General features: G+C 35.3%; 1 protein-coding gene across 4 annotated transcripts; it reads right to left on the bottom strand.

The window, feature by feature from the left end:
- Positions 1–1,550: 1,550 nt before the first annotated feature.
- Positions 1,551–20,251, bottom strand: LOC131070468 (glutenin, low molecular weight subunit). Of its 4 annotated transcripts, none has more exons than XM_058006031.2 (4): positions 19,920–20,251; positions 18,357–18,711; positions 16,931–17,209; positions 1,551–3,392 (listed from the first exon to the last, which is right to left on the bottom strand). In XM_058006031.2, exons 2-4 carry the CDS (start codon positions 18,627–18,629, stop codon positions 2,019–2,021), a joined length of 1,926 nt encoding a protein of 641 aa, XP_057862014.1. In that variant the 5' UTR covers positions 18,630–18,711; positions 19,920–20,251; the 3' UTR covers positions 1,551–2,018. The 4 variants fall into 4 exon arrangements, with proteins under 4 accessions (XP_057862014.1, XP_057862013.1, XP_059074364.1 ...); XM_058006030.2 differs by having other exon boundaries at positions 18,357–18,721; positions 19,920–20,171; XM_059218381.1 differs by lacking the exon at positions 19,920–20,251 and adding an exon at positions 19,438–19,866.
- Positions 20,252–22,453: the final 2,202 nt, after the last annotated feature.

Raw genomic sequence — 22,453 nt, 5'->3', positions numbered from 1 at the left:
AATCTATAAATTAAGAATCATTTCAGACCCATAATTTCTGCTATAATAAAGGTCGGATTTGTTTGGTTATTCTATGTGGTATTTCATCAAACTTGTTGCTCAGTACTAGTTGCAATTATGAATTTAAATATGTTCAATATATATGCATAAATGCATGTCATATTATGTCCTCAACACACCTTCCAAACACATCAAAAAATATTCGAACAGTATTCCCAAAACATTAACATTGACTATTAAGAAATTTGGAAAAGAAATTGGGTACATTGCTGTGCGGGAATGTTTTACATTATGTTGAATATTAAAAGTGCTGTTGTGAACTTTCATTTCAACATCCCAATGTGGAAACAAACCACCAGTTTTGGTCATCTACTGTGAGGTGATATTGCTGATGCATATGTTGTTTGATTTATTTCCATATTAAAGAAAGCAAACAATATTAATCAAATGTGCTTTGAACAGCAGTTTGTTATAAGGGATCATTGTTTACTTCTACTCAGCGCATCTCTGTGATTGTTAAAATTAAGGCATCTCTGTTATGACAACAGTTACTGTAGTTGATATTTAGTAAACCATTGCTGTTAATATCACTTCATGTATGAATGTCAAGTTTTTGAATGTTGCATTAATGAAAAAACTGTCAGTAGGTACATACGCCTGCAAACAAAACCCTTCCATTCACGCCAACTGTTTAACATAGTTCCTCAGTTGAAAGAAGTGAAAAAAAATAATTAGCAACCAGGTGTGGTTACCAAAATGTGTGCTCTCGAAATGTGAAACAACAAATTAACAAAAAACAACTAGTTTAGTTTGGTTATTACACCAGAGACTAAATTTCCACAGTTCATGATGAATATTGTGATATGCTTCTGGACTCAACTGCATGTATTTTACAGAAGCATATAACGATATTGGTTATTACAGTCAAAATTATGAAAATGACTAAATCGAGGCAAGACAAATCCCGTCCCTTTCTGCAACTTATAACGGGTTTGTTTGGATTACGTTGTTTCTGTAAAATATTGCACAAGTACTTAATTATTTATCAATTGCATTTTAAAAAAATTCCACGTTGATAAGGAAGATATGAACAAGCAAAATGCAATCCATAATCCCAGTGAATGTGAGATTGCTTTTCTTCAATAATAAATATCATGTCTAACAAGTATTGTCAACTAGGCACAAATACACACATCACAACTTGTCAAAACATTCTTCTTCTTGAATTGCAGTGGAATAATGATATAATTGATAATTTGCGCAGTGCAATATACCTTTCTGTTAAAAACATGATATTTGCCATAAACGAATTTCAAAATGAACAGAAATGCTCCAGTTAAATTTGATAGATGTTTTTCAGGCAATCCAAGCCAAAGTAACATGTTTTACATAGAGAGGTGAAATGGAATTCAATACTATTTTTAGCTTGAAGGGGAACTTTGTGCTTGGAACACATCAAGTTCCAATTTGCCACTTTTCAATCACTAATTCTTGTTTAGATAAAACTTTTTATTGTAAGTTCGGTAGCATTGAACTCAAGCGATCACAAATTAAAAATCTTGACAATGATTCTGTTTGTTGATCTTTGCCTTCCCAGAAACTTCTCTGTATAGAATGCAATGTTCCGTATGATTTAGAGCACAAAAAATACATGTTTCAGAAAAACTTGATCTGGTGCATCAAAATATACATTGAATGAAACACAGTGAAAATTAGGAACAATCCTTTCATCCTTTTCCATTATTTATCTGCCAACAACAAACAAATTAAGCTCAGATGAGCCTTCTACCGTGGCTCCAATAGCATGTGAACATTCCGAGTTTGAAGTACCTTTTTATTGCAGAAGGTGCAGACTAACACATTACTATAAAACACCCTAATTACAATAACAAATTTTACATTTTGTTGTTAGGCTTTGAAAATTCAGAATTTGCCCTGACCAAAATCCAAACATTAAAATTTAAAATAGAGCATACGATCAGGTACAAGCACACGCATAAGCTTCCTTTGCTCATTAATCAATTATACCAGCCTCTTTGTGATGGTCCTGTTGTATTGTTCAACCTGTCTAGCACTGAATTCATGTCTACAGGTTGCCCACTTTCTGTCAGTTGCTGAATCACACTTCGAATTTGATCTCTTGAAAAACCCATTCCTGTCACTTGTTCAATCAGTTCATCAAAAGCACGAGTAGATGGCAAATGACCTCCACTGGTATTAGGTACCGCATTAGCACTAGGTTGTGCATATTGTTGAGCTTGCTGAGGAGAAGGAAATCTTGTATAAGCTCCTGGAAAAGGATTCACTTGTGGACCCACAGAAAATGCTACACCATATGGACCAGAAGGTGGTCTAGGAGGTAAATTATATGCTGAAAATCCATGCATTGGATGCCCAGCTGGCAGTGGCACTAGAGCAGAACTAGCACTGCCACCATCACTGGTTTGTGATACACCTTGATTGAGTTGAGGACGTGGTAACTGCATGGTAAGCTGCCCTTGTGAAGATGGCTGTATGAAATGCGCAGGGCTTCCATAATTATAAGTCGAAGCTTCAGAAGAACCAACCTGATAAGATGGCTGTGTCTGCTGGTTTGCATTTTCTGAGGCATAGGAAAATGCTTCAGGAGAAGCTCCATGTGTTTGGCCAGGATATACATTAGGTCGCATATGAGCCTGCTGTGACAAATGTGTCTGTTGAGAAAGAGGTTGAAGCTGCATCTGTGGTTGTGGTTGCAGTTGCAGTCGTGATTGGGCTTGGAGTTGTGCCATTTGTGGAGCATGTGTCCGTTGAACATGTGGTTGTGAACTTTGATTCGATACATTCTGAATATGAGGTGGTTGATTGGTATATTGTAGATTTTGAGTTTGTGGTACTGGTGGTTGTGGAGCATATGGCAATTGGGCAATCTGTGGTCCTTGAGGTACCTGCTGGATCTGTCCCTGTTGTTGTGGCTGTTGTGGTGGGTATGGTTGCATTACCATTACATTAGGTGGTTGTTGCGATTGTACAACTTGTTGTGGAAAGGGTGTAACTGGAGATTGCTGCATCATATTTCCCTGGGCAGGTTGCTGTTGTTGTGATAAAGAAGGTTGACATTGTTCAGGAGTTGGCATGGGCAATGAATGGGATGGACTTGGTTGCTGAGGTGCAGGTAAGGCAGGCAAGGCAGGCAAGGCAGGATGTGATGATCGATGTTGTGCCTGAACATTCTGAGGTTGAAATGTGTGGTCCTGTTTAACCTCTGATAGAGTACTAGATGCAAGAGATTTGTCTTCAGAACCATGCAAATTGCTGGATGATTCTTTTCGTGCAAGCTGAAGCTTTGCCAGTTCTGTCTGGGCTTCTACAATCTCCTGCTTATCCCGCATAATTTGTACTGTTCTGTGAACCTAATTACAACACAATGATAGATCATTTAACTAGCTATATGAAATTAGTAATTACTATTAATACTGAGAACTAGTTGGAACACGGCACACCAAAACAAAATAGATTCCTTACAGTCCACATATTAAGTCCTGTTATCATTTCAGCTTCCACAAATTTAACAAAATGACATTCGTTTGAGAGTCCAACTGTAGGCATTGCATGTCCTACAATGGTATCATTCCAAATATGATAGATTGTTGAACAAGAATTGAGAAGATCTATAACGTGTTCCAAAGAACTTAAGGGTGGTAAATGTCAAAAAGATACTTTTTCTGTTTCATGAAAAATCTAACAGATGCTCAGGAAATAAACATTACTTAAAAACAACTATATAAAGAAACGTGTGAGATTCTGCATCCTCTGGTTTTTCTCAAAACTGAGGAATAAGAAAAAATTGAACATGATGTCCAATATGCCACTTGCTTAATTTATATTAAGAATCATAATAAATAGAGACTAATAAAAAAATAGATTCAATGTTTCGAGGGGTCAAAAATGGGTTTGCACAAGTATCCAAGCCACAGAAGATGGCAATCTTAAATCTCTTACATACAAATAACAAAGGGAATACAGCTAATGGATCCTTCGACATGAATCTCTTCTGTAAAAATCTGATTGATGATGATTGAATTCTACATAACTTCCTTCCCTGGCCAGTGAAATTATGAGTTCCAAAGCAAGAAGAATATATGTTTACTTACCATCAGCACTTGTGAAACTGCAGCCCCAAGCAAAGACGGTATTTAGAAGCTAGAACTTCTGATGCAAATCTTGATATTTCATTAATGCCATTCAACATGTTGCTGATAAAAGAGACTTTTTTAACTCGGTAAAGCTTAGTGTAACATCTTCTACTGTAAACTCTATAAAGCTATGTGTAATATGCCTACTCACAATTTACTCCCAAGAAGAATAAAATTATCCTTTCAAATATCTCAGAAAGATAATGAACAAGGGTACCATCAAGCCATCTCTACTGTAGATTATGAATGGGGAGAAAATCTTGGAGACATGGTGTGGAATGCAAGTTGTCATTATTACTAAGGTGGTTGATATTTTACTTATTCTATAGTTCATCTTCCTCTCAGTTGCATGCTATCTAGCTCTACTAGGCAATTGAAATCAGAATCGCTGTCACTAGCTTGACGTCTCCAAGTCTAGCCTCCAAGTCTAGCCAAACCCTCAATGGCCTTATACCAAAAACATGAGAAATATGATAGGCATTTTTCTTCCAGGTAGTATTGATCAATAAGTGATCAGGCACATCTAAATCTGTCCTACTTGACCGTCAGATGCACTCAAACTTGCTCTGATGAATGAAGCTATCCAGTTATCCTTGACACTCAAATGAACTTCGTATATAGGCCAGGAGTGCATGAATATAATTAGCCACTAGAAAGTTCTATTGGTCCATCAATATCCTTTTTAGCATCATAGTCTCACTGAAGATTAAAACAGTTAAGTAAATATCATCCTATAAGAGATAAGAGAACAAATGCTTCTCCATTATATATATTTTAATGTGAAAATGCTGGCCTCAACTCATGCACACTACTTCAGTCTTTGTGATGTCCCCTATTTGTGAAAGCCCTAATTTAGCCCTAAATCACAGTTCCCAAATGGGCAGGAGCAGGCTTAGAGATATCTTTCACCTGGCTGAGGCCCTGCAAAACAGGTTAGGAACCCATTTACAATAATAATTCATATTGCAGATCTTTTTAGTTAGACATGATTGAAGCATATATCAGAAATATCAACTTAATCATAAGATATCTCAAATATGTTTGAGGAAGCTCAACCATTGGAGAGCTAGGATAAGGTGACTTGATAGAGTATCCTAAAGATCCTCTACCCTAGGCCCAAGAGCGGATACGCCATCCCTCTTGGCTTCATGTGGCCTGTGCCATCCATATGAAGAGGTGTACCTAATGAGGTGTCCTATACCCATTCCCCCTCATCTTACCCATTTCCCACTTCCTATGATTGGACTTCTTGGTATATTAATTCGCCATGATAGGGGAGTGAGAAGTATTCACAATAGGGTGCCTTGGAAGTCCATCCCTTCTAAGCCCAAAGGCAGTACCCCTTGTACCCCCTTGTCCTCATGGGACCATTCGGTCACCACCTTGAGGTGACGTACCTAGAAGGTACCCCATTGCCGTTCCCCTCCTTGTAATCCCTCATTACCCCTACCATGGTTGAAAAACAGAATATATATAGAACATCTTATATTATGTCACGGTCACCTATTAAACAGTAATAAGCAACAGCATATTATTAATCATCAATGAGCAGATAAGTTCTGCTATTTTCTGTTCTTAAGGTCTGCTCCTTAGTCTGCTCTAAATCTGTATAATATTTATTTTCTTAATCCCCCCCCACTTGTCTTACCTTCCTCTTATATCTCATTACACCTCTTCTTGAAGGGAGGCAATCTTTCAGAAGAGGTCAGCCTTGCTTATTAATAGATTTAATTTGATTTTGTTTTATTTTAATCCTTCCAGGTCGGCCAGCATCAAGGGGTCAGCCCACTTGAATTAAAATCAAATTCATTTATTTTGAGTTGGCCCTATCACTTTAGACGCCCAGCATTATTACTTACTAATGTTTGAGTCGGCGCTATCATATTTGTTTCATTGCTTAAGTTCTATTTATTAAAGATGCAATTGGTTTGTCAAAGTCTCCATGGCAGGAGCATGACAGTCTGCCATTCCCAAATTTGCTTGTCCTCAAGAAATAACAATTTTAACCAAATCTTTTCAACACGAAGATCCCTAACCCTTGAAGATATGTAATCTTCAGATCCTTCTTGTAATACAATTGGCTTCGATTAGGTTGTCCCAATGTTTGCATAATATTGTAGATATCTTTTATCATTAAAGCAAGAACTTATTTATTAAGATGAGGATTAGAAGCATGACACACATCTACGACCTTAAATGCACTGTTCTTTTCTAAACAAATTCACATCTGCTGGTTCACCCTCATTATTCTCATATTCTAGATCAACCAACAATAACACATGCTGGAAACACATCAGGTATGAATGAGCCAAACAAGGAGCATACACATAGATATAAGGTAGGTGCATTCATTGATTCATCTTTTACCCTGCAGGCTGGAAGGATCATGCTCTGATACCATTTGTAATGTCCCCTATTTGTGAAAGCCCTAATTTAGCCCTAAATCACAATTCCCAGATGGGCAGGAGCAGGGTTAGAGATATATTTCACCTGGTTGAGGCCATTCAAAACAAGTTAGGAACCCATTTACAACAATAATTCATTAAGAAGATCTTTTTAGTTAGAAATCATTGAAGCATATAGCAAAAATATCAACTTAATCACAAGTGAGGTGTCCTATATCCATTCCCCTTCATATTGCCATCCATTTCCCACTTCCTATAATTGGACTTCTTGGTATATTAATTCACCATGTTAGGGGGATGAGGAGTATTCACAATAGGGTGTCCCAAAAGTCCATCCCTTCTAATCCCAAAGGCAGTACCCCTTGTAACCCCTTGGTCTCATGGGACCATGAGGTGGCGTACCTAGAAGAGTACCCCATTGCCATTCCCTCCTTGTAATCCCTCATTACCCCTACCATGGTTGAAAAAAAGAATATGTATAGAACATCATATATTATGTCACCTATTAAACAGTCATAAGCAACAGCATATTATTAATCATCAATAAGCAGATAATATCCATCATGCTATGTACAAAGAACTCTTAAGTTCTGCTAATTTCCGTTCTTAAGGCTTGCTCCTTAAATCTGCTCTAAATCTGCATGATATTTATTTTCTTAATTCCCACCCCCCCCCCACTTCCTTGTCTTACCTTCCTTTTATATCTTATTGCACCTCTTCTTGAACGGAGACGATCTTTCACAAGAGGTCGGCCTCGCTTATTAATAGATTTAATTTAATTTTGTTTTATTATATTCCTTCCAGGTCAGCCGGCATCAAGGGGTCAGCCCACTTGAATTAAATGAAATTTTATTAAATGCAAATTCATTTATTTTGAGTCAGCCCTATCATATTTGTTTCATTGCTTAAATTCTATTTATTAATTATGTGATTGGTTTGTCTAAGTCTCCATGGCAGGGGCATGATGCTGTTCACCATAAGACATATCTCTTCAAAGTAAAGATCAATGGTTTCTTAATAAAAGTGAATGTTAATGAAGACTTGCCCCTGACGAAAAGAAAAATTAATAATAAGAGTAAGATTCTCCTTTTCAAACTTCGAGCCCAAGGTTACATTAGCAAGCTCTTGAAAGTTCAAAAATAGATCAGAAGCTTCAAAATAATGCATGTGGTGTTGGGACTCAATCTAATAGCCAAATTTTGCTTTACTCCCTTTTGCCAAAATCCAGATAAGTGTTGTTCTCCATTATTCCCTATAGGCCTATCATCTGTTGGAAGTTGGAAAAAAACGAAGAAAATCAAACTTGAGATTTTTTGTTCAAACTCCAAATACTGCTAAATTCGGTGTTTCTGAGTTTCCTGTCTTGGCATACCTTTTCCTTGACCCTCGCTCTTTCCCTTGTCCTTATCGAAGTTTCAGACTCTCTTACAGGCATTATTTTTCTCAAACCCCCGCACTCCAATGCTTTACACTAAATTACCTCTTGAAATCATGGTTCCAGTCATTTCTTTACATGCATCCTTTACGTTTGGTATACCTGATCCCTGACTTCCAACATTTCCCACTACGTTATATTATTGGGTTCATGAGTTTGGACCAATCTTTATTTGCATGCCTTGTGGGTTGATTTCCTTGGTATTCTTGATTCCTAATAATTCCCTTTATGTAACCTTTCAAAGTTGGTGATGTGGAAATACCTTTATTTGCTTGCTTTAGGCATGAGCTATGATGTACCCTCAATCCCTGACATGCCCAAAAACCCAAAACTCTTGCATTTTGGATTGTTCACTCCTGCAAACTTCCCTGCACGACCCAAGTTACCATTAATAACCAGATTTGACACTGCAACTACTTCAAAGGGGTTTTCCCATCCAAAAATAATTATTCATAGTAGAGTGTGGATTCACACATACTTTCAAACATGGAAGATGAAGAGGGCGATGTCACTATTAATGCAATGAATTGAGTTTCTAACATGAACAGTTTCCACACAAGCTCCAGGCTGTCATTTCAATGAATTTCATTCATGGAATCTATCTATAAGTCAATTTCCCATGTGGATTCAAGGGCCAAATGAAGTGTTATGATGTAATGTCCCCACTTTGGAATAGAATTTAATAATAAATAATAATAATAATATTAAAAAGAAAAGAATAAAAATAAAATTTAAATTAAAATATAAAATAATATAATTAAATATAATTAAAATTTATTTAAGTTAATGAATGGTAAAAAGACCTGGAAGGAAAAGTTGTGACTCCCTCAAACATGGGATATAAAAGGGAGAAGAGAACCTCATTTTGAGAAGGGGATAATTTGGGAATCAGAAGTGCAAATCTGATTTAAGTAAGAAGTGCAGATCTGATTGTGAAAGGTTGTGTCCCTTTCAAAGGGCAGAAGTAACGAAGAGTTGCACTCTTTCAAAGGGTGCGAAAGGTGAAAGGGTGTGTCTCTTGCCAAAGGGCATCCATAATGAAGAGGTGTGACCTCACCCTCACATTGAGAGATATAAAGGAAAGGAGTCAAAAGCATCCAGTGACTGGATCATCAATCAGATCAGATCAGAACTATTATTAAGTTACAGGAATTGGCAGCCTCCTTAGTAGGGAACATTACAGTGGTGGAGTTTATTTCTTAATCCTTCATCCAGTTTGATAAGTCTCGAGGGGCACTTGCCATAGGCACATAATCGGTTGCATAAGGAATATGTATATGAGCAGAGTCAGTAAACCAGTTCGCATGATTACATGGATTAGTATCAGGAATGGCATCATATATATCGCATAAGTGACAGAGTTATATCAGAAACCGCAACAGTACAGCCCCATCATTGGATCATCGCCATTACAAAGTTAATATATCAGACAAGTGATCAGTTTGGGTCTATTCAGCAGCATATAATTTGCGTTTGTTATAAAGAGGATATCTGGGACTGCATATAATCTCAGATCAGCCACAAATAAAAGTTGCATACACGTATCAATGCATCATTAACTCCATCAGTCATAACATATCCTCCATGGTCAAATCCGGGAAACTTATCAAGATAAGTTCTACTCTCTGAATTATTCTTAAATTTTAAATTCAATATGATAATAAAATATTGTCATTGATGTCATTAAAGACTAAAGACTCAACACATATATACAGCATACTAAAGACGAACTCTAAAGACTCAACACATATATACAGCATACTAAAGACGAACTCTAAAGACTCATTATGGAAATATTGTCATTGATGTCATTAAAGACTAAAGACTCAACACATATATACAGCATACTAAAGACGAACTCTATCAATGATTTGTTGAAGACAAAGGACAATTAATATTATGGCAACCTCATCATATTTATTAGATAAAAGACAACAGAGATTATTAAGGCAAATACACTTGCCATTCTATTTGCCACTCACTGGTTGACTTATTTCATAATTATTAGCGTGGAGTATGGAGGAGGACGTGGATAGGAGATGAGTAGATCATGGGTTTGAGGCACAATCATGGCCATAGCAGAAGACACAGCAACTGTGTGATTAGAGACAATTACATTCATTGCATTGAACATCAAATAAAGCTTAATGGAGGATGCGATGAATGGTGCGAAGGAACAAATATTAAAATGATATGGAGCGATTGCTAATATACATGAACGCTAAAAAGACGATTTCATGCAAGTTCATAAAGAATTAAAATTATGAAGAAGCGATTAAAGTTTTGAATATGAAATGATCATCATCATATGCGATATAGACAAATAGCAACGAATATGACTTAAGAGTGCAGCGATTCATTGTTTGAAGACGTGAAAATGAAAAATATAATAAAGATTAAATTAAGTAGTCTTTATTTATTTCGGTGGAGATGGTTAATAATAGTTATGAAATATGGCATCGATAATATCGATTTTATTAACTAATATTAACATGGCAAGCAAAGTTAATGATACACGCACAGTTCGTAAAGAATGTGACTAAAGTTTTAAAAAGATGCGATCATATTTGATAAAAGGTTTGAACTTATCCATGCTCTTAAAAGGTTAATTAAAAGTTAAAATCCATCAAAAGAAAGATCTTTATAGAAGGATACAACTCTTTGGAAAAGAGGCACCTCCGTTAATGAATGAAGAATGATGTCTTTTTGAAGAATTCGAAGGACTATAAATATAGTCTATCATTTGCGAAGTAGAGTGTTGTATGTGTAGAGAGTGCTCGTATTATAAATAAAAAGAAATTTGTGGGTGTACGTGTGCTGATTAGATAATAAGTATATACAGCTGTAGATGTAGAAGAGAATGCTGGAAATATAAGAACCTGCTGACAATTAGTGGTGTGAGAAAAAAATTAAAAAAAGGATGCTCAGAAAATAATTGTGAAAAAAAAAAATGTTGTGTATGTATTATTAAAGATATTTTTAATATACACAGGCATATTGAAAGTCTGAAAGTACATACCGTTGGATTAAAATAAGCAGATTCAAAAGCAATATAATCTCAGTATTAAGGAGAAGACTAAGACAAGATTGTTTGCAGATATATATATACCGCTTATGAAGAAAGTTTGATCAGAATTATATTACAGCCTTATGACAGTTTCATAATCAGATTGGTGGAAGGTTATTCTCAGATATATGCACAGTTTTTGAAGACAGAAATCAGATTATACTCAGGCCTTTAAAGCTTAAGTGAAGAAGAAAATTATAGCAGTTTAAAGAAGGAAATTAGGTGTCCATCATCAGTTGTAGTAACAACATTCAGAAGGTGGAAAATCAGATTTATATCCAGTGGGTTGGTGCTCACTAATTCTGGATTGAGGAGTTGGTGCTTCCAGTGGGTTGGTGCTCACAAATTCAGAAGTGGGAGTTGGTGCCTCCAGTGGATTGGTGCTCACGAATTCAGATTTGGGAGTTGGTGCTTCCAGTGGGTTGGTGCTCACAAACAGAGTTAGGGGTTGGTGCCTATGGACATTGTAAAAGAAATATATATATAGCAAACATTTTCAGTGGTTTTCTCCCACAGTGGGTTTCCACTTAAATCTTGTGTTATTGTGTTCATATGCATGCTTATTTTAATTGATTACAAAGTATTAAATTGAAAAACATTATTATACTGATTCACCCCCCCTCTCAGTATAATCGTGTGCTCTTTAGAGCAGAGTCAGTAAACCAGTTCGCATGATTACATGGATTAGTATCAGGAATGGCATCATATATATCACACAAGTGACAGAGTTATATCAGAAACCGCAACAGTACAGCCCCATCATTGGATCATCGCCATTACAAAGTTAATATATCAGACAAGTGATCAGTTTGGGTCTATTCAGCAGCATATTATTTGCGTTTGTTATAAAGAGGATATCTGGGACTGCATATAATCTCAGATCAGCCACAAATAAAAGTTGCATATGTGTATCAATGCATCATTAACTCCATCAGTCATAACATATCCTCCATGGTCAAATCCGGGAAACTTATCAAGATAAGTTCTACTCTCTGAATTATTCTTAAATTTTAAATTCAATATGATAATAAAATATATTCGGTTCTAATCAAGTTCTGTTTATTAATATATTAAATTTCTCATTTTAATTTAAAATTGATGTCTCAGGACTAAATTAAGGTTAATCCCAATCGGGGACATTACATATGAGTTCATTTGACATATCAAAAGTTGGTCATTTCTCCATGTCCACACAACTGCAACATTGAGCAAGATCTAGGATTTCAATCCTTACACATACATGCACAGAGCAATTCATGAAGAGGCAACTATTGTCAACAAATATTTGCAATTAAATATCTCCTAGGCCAATTGTGGATATTCAAGAAGACTTCCAAGCAACAAGTGCAACAAATTCTTAGCTTAGGGTTTTCTCTCACCACATTTGCTGGTGTGAACGTAATTTTGATTTGATTAGTGACATTGAATACTACAACATGTTTCCCTATTTGCAAACCTCCAGTTGTGATTAAATCTTGTTAAATATTACTTCTCGGAACTAACTAAGCCCAATGTGAAAGAGAGAATATCCACTCTTAGCAATTTGCCTGTTATCACTCAATATTTGTTGATGAGCTAGTCTACCCACCTTCAAGAACAACATACCCTGGGCCTTGAAGTGGATTGATCCCTTCACAAATGTGAGTAGTGATTTTGGAACCAAACATGTGGGATTCCTTATCCTTAATTCATAGCCAATTAGAGTGTTCCTCACTATTTAGAAGAAAAATGCACTTTAGTGATCTTCAAGTCCAAGGCCTCAAGGCTCAAAAGTGTCTATAAGATGTAGTACTCATGAAGGTCTTCAAGATTACAAATTATAGTTGACAAGACTCAACTAGAATCTCACAGAATCACACAAGCTCATTCACAACTTAAGGACAACACCACACACCATTCTACATTGCTAGATAACAGTATGCTCGTAAGATACACAAGAAACATACACAAACGTTCATAATGTTCTACCCTTCTGGATACCCTTCCCCTGGGCTCCACAGCAGATTTAACATGCAAAACGGATGCCTCTCTAACACTAGCCATTTTCCCCCACAGACGGCAGCTGCAAATGAGGCCAACTGGTCAACATAGAGAGTCGAGACAACCCCATTTCAATCTGAATAATCTTCTTAGAATTATAATGCAAGATCCCATTATTCAATTTTTTGTCACATTTTTTATACAAATTATAGAAAAAAAATGAAGATGCCCCCAACCCATAGGAAAGGGACTTTCCACCTTTATTTTTGAGCATGGAATAACCTTATGCAAACCAATTATTTGAAGAGAAATATCTTATATACATTGACATTTTTTAAAATGACATAGAAATAACTTTTTCCAGAGAATGTGATTGAAATTTCAAGGCTTTTAATCAAGCTATGCACATCATAATAAAGCATGAAACATTTCTACTATTCAATATTTTCGTCATTAGTTTCTCACAGAGTTTAGAAATATACCAAGTCAAATCAGAGCTTCTACCAGTTCTCACCACCACATCAAAATGCCAAGAGGGATTCCGACTTCTCCTAAAAATAACTACAAAGTTTATGACTAGGAGCTGATAGGATTGCTAGCAGAGTTCATGACATATATAAACGAGTTGACCTCTGTTGGGAAAAGGACAGTAGATCTAGGAAGAAGACATCAACTCTTGAGGTGAGCACTGGATGCACAAGGAGGCTAATAGAAATCCTCTTTTGATAAACAAATGAAGATCCCACAATACAATTTTGGGAAGTGGAGGTATGCATACTGATACAGTTGCGCAAATTACATATAGTATTAAAGGTGTTGCAAATTTATGACCCTATGGAGAAACCAAATGTAGCTTTACAGCATCTTGATGGGGAAGCTTGTCCACGGACAAGTAGATGTCTATGCTAAAACCTTGGTAGTCTTTCTCAGTTTGCTGAGGCTTTGACATAAAGAACAGATCAAAACTGGGATGATGCATAACGAACACATGCATTTTTTTCATACAGACTGATATGATAATGGAATAGTATAGAGGAAATTCCAAGTTTTGGAGTGAAAAATTAGATTAGACTCCAACTAAGATGCTTGATATCTAGATCTCCAACTTTCGGTCAGGAATTTCAACCGAGTCAAGGATGTTAAAAAATAGAACTCTTGAAAGTGTTATCTCATTGGTTATGAAACAGAGACCCTTGAAGAAGCTATAGAAAGGAAAATCTCAAGTTGTAGGAAAAAAGAAACTATGTTTCATTACAAGAAGGAAAGAAAGAAGTCCAGTACTTTGTCAAAAAACACTACCATCCAGCTGAAATAGGTGAAACCCCCAACTACAAACCCTCGGGGTAATGGCCATGTATGTAACAACATTAACTTCTAGATGGTTGCAAACATATGTCAACGTGAATCTATATCAGGATTCAAAACCCAATAACAAGTATAGCTTTGAGCAAGGTGATGTCGAGTGTGAACCAAAAAGTCAGTTCTTTCTTAAAGAACAAACAACAGAATCATCAATGTCACTTTGTGCAGTGATTGTTTTTAATTTGTTAGACTTTCCAAGTCTTATTCCCATACAAAAATGAAATAGATCTGAGTTATCCTCAACCTTGATAGAAGATTTAACATTCTGACGAGAAACAAAAAAGCACGTTGGATGTCCAAATAGGCATCTTTAAAAGATTCTTATTTGAGAATGGGGTTGCTGCAGCATTGAATATCAAAGAGAGATACATTGTGCAAAGCTTACAATGGCTGATTATACCCTCAAGGATTAATTCAATGTTTTTCATATTGGCGGGTGGATGTTGTATCAGGTGTAAAATGGTTGTATTCACTAGGAGCATCCATCACTCACCAAGAGCAATTCCTTGCATTCAAATAACGGGAGGAGTATGTAATCAGATCCCCTTAAATCCAAATGTAATCAAGACATTGATTCAAACCAAATGAACAAAATTCTGAAGAAAAAAGGTTATGGATTTATGATCTACTTGTATTGTATAAAGTCTCTTCTGATGCACATGAGCAAGCTCCAAGAATTTCAAAGCTAATTTGTGGGCACGGGGTAATTTTTCAAGACCTACCAAGGGGCTAAACATATTATCAATTTTGAACCTATCAAGCATCCAATACTCCAACAAAATGACTCCTAGAAGTCTTAGATTGAAAGTCTTATACGAGAGCCATAGAAGGCTTAGATCATTGTCCCTAGTAAGTGCTCTTACATTGCACTGTTGGCCCTAGGAAGAAGGATGGGTTGTCTTGTCTTTCCATCAATTTAAAGGCACTCAATAAGATCATTATTACAGCAAAAGTTACCTATACTCAAGAGCAATGATATGCTCGATGAGTTATAAGGCATAGTTTTCTTAAAAATTGACCTCCAATTTAGATACTAACAACGATTCAGATACCAAGATCAAGAGAAGGCCACAATGAGAACTCATTTAAGTTGCTATCAATTCCAGGTCATCCCTTTCAGACTTAACAAACCCCCACCACATTTCAAGGATTGATGAACAAGGCATTAACAATTTCTGCTGTTCAGGAAACTATACAAATCCTAAGGCTTGTAATGATTGTAACAAAGGTTTGTAAGAAATTTCTCTGCCATGTGCAACTGTTGACTGACTTCACCAGATGGGAAGCTTTTAATTGGTTTGCTTTAGCTGCACATAACACTTTTAAAGAGTTCTAGAGAGATCTTGTGACTTCTCCAGTTGATGCTATTGAATACTGATATGAATACAAGATCGTGAGAAGATTATATTGAGATTTCATTGATGTTGCTAACAATTCTTGAGAAATCATTTTTGCACTTTCAAAGTCCCTACCACGTTTCATGGATTGATGTAATAAGCATTAATAATTTCCACTATTCAAAAAACTTTGCAATTTCATGGGCTCTGCCATAAATAACCATTGACTGATATCACCAAAAGTGAAGCTTTTAATTGGTCTGCATATCACTTTTATGGAGCTTAAGAAAGATCTAGTGACTACTCTAGTTTTAACAACTCCTGATTTTACCTAGCCTTTCATTTATATTTTATAAATCTTTTAAATTCAAGCTTGGTGTCATAATCCCTCGAGATGATTTCCCTATTGCATTTCGTAGTTGAATTTGAATGAAAGAGAGAAGAATGTTGATGTATAGGAAGGTGATGTTGGCCATCCTGCATATAATGGCCAAAAAGCATGAGTTTCTTTTAAGAAAAAAATTCTTTATTACAACTGAACATCTCAACCTCAAGCACTTACTATCTCAGGAAGCAACATAATGAATTGATTTTCTACAGGAAAAGAGCTTTAAAAATTCTTTAAAAGAAGGCAGTAAGGTGGGAGATGGTGCTTTGAGCCAAGTGGAGTCACCTATCTTCGTAATGTTAGTATAACTATAGAATCTTCTTTAGAATTATTTAAGTAGCCCTACTACTGCCCAATTAAGGCAAGAAACTGCAAATTAAAGGAAGGGAAAGGTTTGTTCAGTCTGCAATGATATCATAATCATCTGCTTAAAAGGGTGCATTGATTCAATGCCATATTCAACACTGTCTTTGGGATACAGATTAAGATCAGTCAAAACAAATTCAGCAGAGGGGATTCTGTTAAGTAGGTTAAAGCAACTAGAATACAATCTTGGCATATAAAACTGAACCGCCAACAGGCCTCGAAATCCCAAGAAGCATAGAGAAACTAAAAAATGGGTTTAAATAATAAAAGACTTAAAATAAAGTTAATCACCATTTACATCCAATATCAATGAAATGTTGATTCCAGTAACATCTAAAAAATAGAGTCCACGAATCTCATATTCAAAAGCTAAACTCATATATATTCAACTGAACAGGAAGCGGGTAAGACTTACTTCTCGAAGATGATTCTCCAATATCCTGAAACGTTCACCAGTTTCATTGTGATCATGTTCCATATCAGCCCGCATTTCCCCTATTGACCGTTCAAGCCTTTCATTGACCAATTCTAGCTGTGATAACCTGCTACTCATACCATCCAAAACTTTCAACAAATTGTCTGCATATTTTTTCATAGTCCGTTCAACAGTTCCAATAACTTCATTGTAGCGACTGTCTTCCTCCTGCAACTGCTCATTTGCATATGGCTTCGCAGTTCTAGATTCCCGAAATTGCTATTCAAAGGGAAAACAAGAGAGATATTTTAAAACTAAATTGACAGATTTTAACAAAGATGCTCTAACTTTCATATCAAAATAAAGCTTAGGAATAGCAGTACAGGAAAGAGACTGCAAACATTTTCATATTTAACAAGAATCTCAAATAAATGTATAATCTACAGAACAAATTGTTGTTAAAGAATATTAAGATGATGTCATTTCCAACTAAAAATATTTTATCCGCCTTTGTGATTTTTCATTGTAGCACCAAAGAAAAATTTAAGAAGTGCAGTCTTCTACGTATACAAAAAGTGTGAGACTGTTTTTTGTAAATGGTAGTGCTTGTCACAGAGAGTCAAATCACTACCGTCAAAAAATAACAATGGTAAATCACTGTTGTGGATGCATTGTCACATAATTAAACTCTTGACTGCCAAAAGACATATCAGCCACAGAACCAATAACTGGACAGACCTGCAATGCATACCTTATGAAAATAATTTATAAGGCACATGCAGTAATTTAAGATCGTTTTTACAAAACAATGAATTTAATCAGCAAACAATTTTTTTTAGATGCATTTTATTCTTCTACAACAGTGGCTTTCCTTAATGCAATGTTGCTTATTTTCTCTTCCGAAGGAGGTTATTATCTACTTTACTACTTCAAAGATTCAAAAGCATTGACATATCACTTCACACAAAAAACAATTTGAATTTACATATCTTCATCCTCAAGGCACTCTCACCAAATTAAGATGACACCAGAGGTACTGCCTATCATTTGCTTACCTGCCGACTCGAAGAACGAATAAAACCACCCAAAAACATAAAGGCCGCCCAATAGCTGGTCAAACCAAGCCAATACCCCTGAACGCATTCTATAATTGTGACACCTAGCATACCAAACTAAGGAAATCCAGAAGTAACAACTCACAGTATCCCACTGAAAAAGAGCATAGAAAGAGTGGATCCCACAAGCCTAAATGAAAATGCTAAAGAAAATTACAATTAACTTCCGGAATTATTTTTTCTCTTGGTAGAATTTATCACAGAACAACTTTGTTAAGTATGTAAATTCGTTCTTCTTTAACAGATTTGGATTATTAGGTTCAAATACTGTCTTGGCAAAAACATTAAGTAGAAAAGATAGGTTGTCTTACTCTGTCAGAACGCATGTTGCTCATGTAGCTATCTGCTGAAGAATTTCCCAATCGGGATGGTGCAACATAATGATCAGTAAAATTTTGCTTCTTGTTGTAGTCATAACTCGAGAGGAGATCATCTGAAGTGAAATCAAATCCTTGCAAAGGACCTTCAGTTGTCTTGTAATTGCTCCGAGAAAGGCCAGGGTTTCCATTGGCTGAAGAACCCGATGCAGATGACACGAAACCATAGAAATGCTCCTTTCCTTCTCCCATCTCCTGGTGGTCCATTGACTCCAATATTTTGTGCCTCGATGCTCTAAATATTTTCTATCAAAGCAACAATTCAACAATTCACCCGTGCAGTATACACCTACAAAGCCCTAATTATTGTTAGGCATACGACTATGCTTTGTTTAAAATATTAGCCTATAGCTATACGTTTCCTCTGTCTATGCAAATAATCCCAAATTTAAAGTATTCCTCTAAATCCCTTACTAAAATGCATTCGATTGGCCCCAAATCACAACAGAAATAAACCAGCAGTCTGATGTCGGATAAAATGCTCAGATAAAACACAAGTAAAGTCTCGAATTCCATCTCTTAAACATCATAATTACACTAAATAGAAAAGCCTGGCCATGTAGGGAAGGCCAACGGGTATTTGATAAAACAATGAAATGATAACCTTATTCAACAACATTAGGCATTTTGTTTCTGACCGTCATGTACAAAATCCCCCTATTTACGCAAGGTACCGACCTTAATACAAGTCAAAGACTATATTGGTTTTAAAAATACTTTTAGTCAGGTATGTGCCACAACCACCTCAAATGAATACTTCTTTGACAAGTGATTTATCAAACACTTGAGACTGTGAAAGTAACATTCAAACCCTTTTATGAACAATAAAGACAAGATAAGAAGATTATAATGGATGAGCACAAGTGGTAAATCTCTGCGGTTTTCATATTGAAAACCCATGTTCAGACCCCATATGATCATGCTTACAACTGTTGAATATTAAACTGGACAAACTGATACATTTAATTGAATGAAGTAAACTACCAAATTCAATTTTGGAGTGCTAAATTATTACATAATTAAATGAGGCAAATTACTGCATCCAATCTTAGTTGCAGTGCACCCAAGGGAGGAGGTAAAGTACTGGGTGGTTGAAACGTGCCCAAGAACAACGCCAGGTGCAACAATCCTGTAAATTTAGAAGAATAAATACCCCCCAGAGATAAAATCTAAGCTGAAAGACACCCGATAAAGCGAGCACCAAGTAATTGACACTTTTTCAGGGTCAAACAAACCCAATTAGGAATAACCGGGTACAATTTCCGAACCGATTTATCACAACCTTGGCCACTTTTATTCAATCGATGATTATTTCGGCAGGGGGCCAAAAATTTCGGAATCGGACTGCTATTTACAGGAAAAACCCGAAAAAAGTTAAAGTTAAAAGCCAAAACCTTGATCAGCGAACAAGATCCTCTAAAACTTTAAAGCAAAACCAAAACTTCGATAATTTTGCAGAGTCTATCCGATTTCTCACGAAAATTACATTTGGCTTACCTCCTTACGCGTCTCAAATTTAACATACACCTGAGAAAGCCCTCATTTGCTGGATTGCAATTTTTTGGTCGCAATCTGACATCTCAATTCCCTTTTCGAAAGATCTCGATTTGCACTTAAATAAAGAGGAGGTTTGGATGTCGAGCTTCCACGGAAGGTTAGATAAATACAGAAAGAGATACGTATACAGTATGGTAAGTATAAATCTACGGATAAGCTCGTATGTTAGCAATACATACGCCGGTTAACGGGGAACTCTTGTTTGTAAGTATGAAACAGGGGAAAGCATCTAACTTCTCTTACCGACAAAGAAACGAAAAATATGGGTAAAGTGTGGAGGACCTTTTGGTGAAGTTTGAATTTATGAGGAATTAATTTTTGTCGTTGAGTTTAATGTGGATAATTTTTGCTTATCTTGACTTTCACTTCAAATTAAATTAATGGAGGTAGTAATTTCATATGTATTGGTCATTTGGTTGTATATTGTTGATGAAGTAGTTGTGAGAGGTTTTTTCTCTATTAGTCATTGTCAAACATGACAATTAAAGTGATGCACAATCTTTAACTTGTTACTATTAGTTCATTCCAACCAATCAAAAACTCTTTATAAATGTATTTCACGTTCTCATTATTAACAAAGTAAAACATGTCTATTTTTAATAAAAATAATAAAAATATCATTTATCTTAGTTAATCAAAAAGTTGAATTTTTATTTGAGCCAACACATATATCAAAAAAAAATATTAATACATTTTTATCTTTTTACTATGTAGCACTAAAATAACAAGTATTTTGAACATTATTATCAAGAGTGGCATCATAGTGATGCATCTCTATTCACACCACCATTTAAATATTATACCACTTACTTATTATGTATTGTTTGTTATGATTGACAAGTACCTAAAACATTTATTATTGGTTCTTCATTTAGATTGATATAAAATTTTATATAATGTCAACACTATACACTATGTATTAATTGTATATCATAAATATTAAAGTAATTATTATTAACTAGTATATATTTGATAATACATAATATGTTAATAATATTCTTTTATAAATCAATATAATGCATAAATATATGTCATGTAATTAGATAATATTTTACTATTATTGTGAATAGGTGATTTTCTATATAAATTTGAGTTTTGTGAATAGAGTAAAAAAAAGGTTAGGATTAAGTATTTGCAAGACAAGGTAAGCAACAACAACAAAGCCTTGAGGGAAGTTAGTGGACTCCTTGGAAACTTTGACAAAGAGAGGAGGACAAATGTCCAATTAAAAAAAAAATTATTTAGTGTTGCTTTATGATCAAGTAAGAAGATAGGCTCTAAATTGTATAAGTAGTAGGGTGCAAATATGGTGGTACAAGAAAGGACGTTATAGAGAAGAGTAATGTTAGCTTACCATTTGAGATATGCTTGAAAAGAGTTTTTATACCTTCTTATTTGGCAATTAATGATTTAGAGATGGAAGTTGAACCCAATTATGGTAGGCATTGTTAATAACTATAGTATGCAAAAGTAAACAACTAAAGAGAAAAGACAAGTTGATTTTGAAAAGATAATGATTTATGTAGATTGCAAAAATACCTCCAACATACTTCATGTTTGTGGTTTCTATCTACCTTTTCTTTTAAAGGATGATAATTGCCCTTTGTCTTTCTTTCACAAGGGTATATATGTTATATCTACTATACCAAAAAATAGTGACAATATTCAAGTTGTTCTTGATAGGGTTTTGAGCCATTTTGAGGTGGTATTTGTTCTTGTAGACGTATAAATCTGACCATCTAGTTAAATAAATATTTAATATTAGTTTAATTCATTAAAACCACATTCCTCTATTAATTAAATCTTATTTAGTTAATTCCCCCGCTTTCATCTATTTGATTAAATGGATTATTCAATTTATTTTATTAAATTTATCTAGCCACATCCAACCCTTTAATTAAATAAATCATTTTATTTAATAAATATCCCTTTCCCCTTTAATCAAAATTACATTTGCCCTCTCCAATTTAAATAAATCAAATTTGCAAGTTGTCATCTATCTTTTTGGAATAAATCACTTTATTTCAAAAATAAATCAGAAATCTACCCCCACTTGCATTCTCCTACATTTTCCAATAATCTCCTAATCATTCTTCTAGAAGCCCTCAAATCCCAATTAACCAGCCTTAATTCTTCTAATCATATCACATCCCTAATTTTGGGGAAGTCACTTTGTAAATTTGGAAGAAAGTCTTCTAAATGCATTAAAGACTTTATCTCTTCAACAAGTTAACTTGTTGAGTTCCCCAAATTTGTAAGGCTCCTACAAATTTGTCTCCAAAGTCTCCCAAACCATTAATGGTTAACTCAACCTTACCACATGATTAGAGACTTTCTCTCTAACTCAACCCTCATCTAACCCAGGGGTCTCTGTTGGCATATGATGAACTAGTATGATGATAATGTATGTTGCCATTGATGTCAATAAGTGCAGGTGAACCAATATGAAGATTGGAAGAAGTTGTTATTGATGT

Source organism: Cryptomeria japonica, chromosome 3 (genome assembly GCF_030272615.1).
Source record: "Cryptomeria japonica chromosome 3, Sugi_1.0, whole genome shotgun sequence".
NCBI classification, from domain to species: Eukaryota; Viridiplantae; Streptophyta; class Pinopsida; order Cupressales; family Cupressaceae; genus Cryptomeria; species Cryptomeria japonica.
Note: the sequence above shows the minus strand (reverse complement) of the source record. Positions and strands in the feature narration are given on the sequence as shown.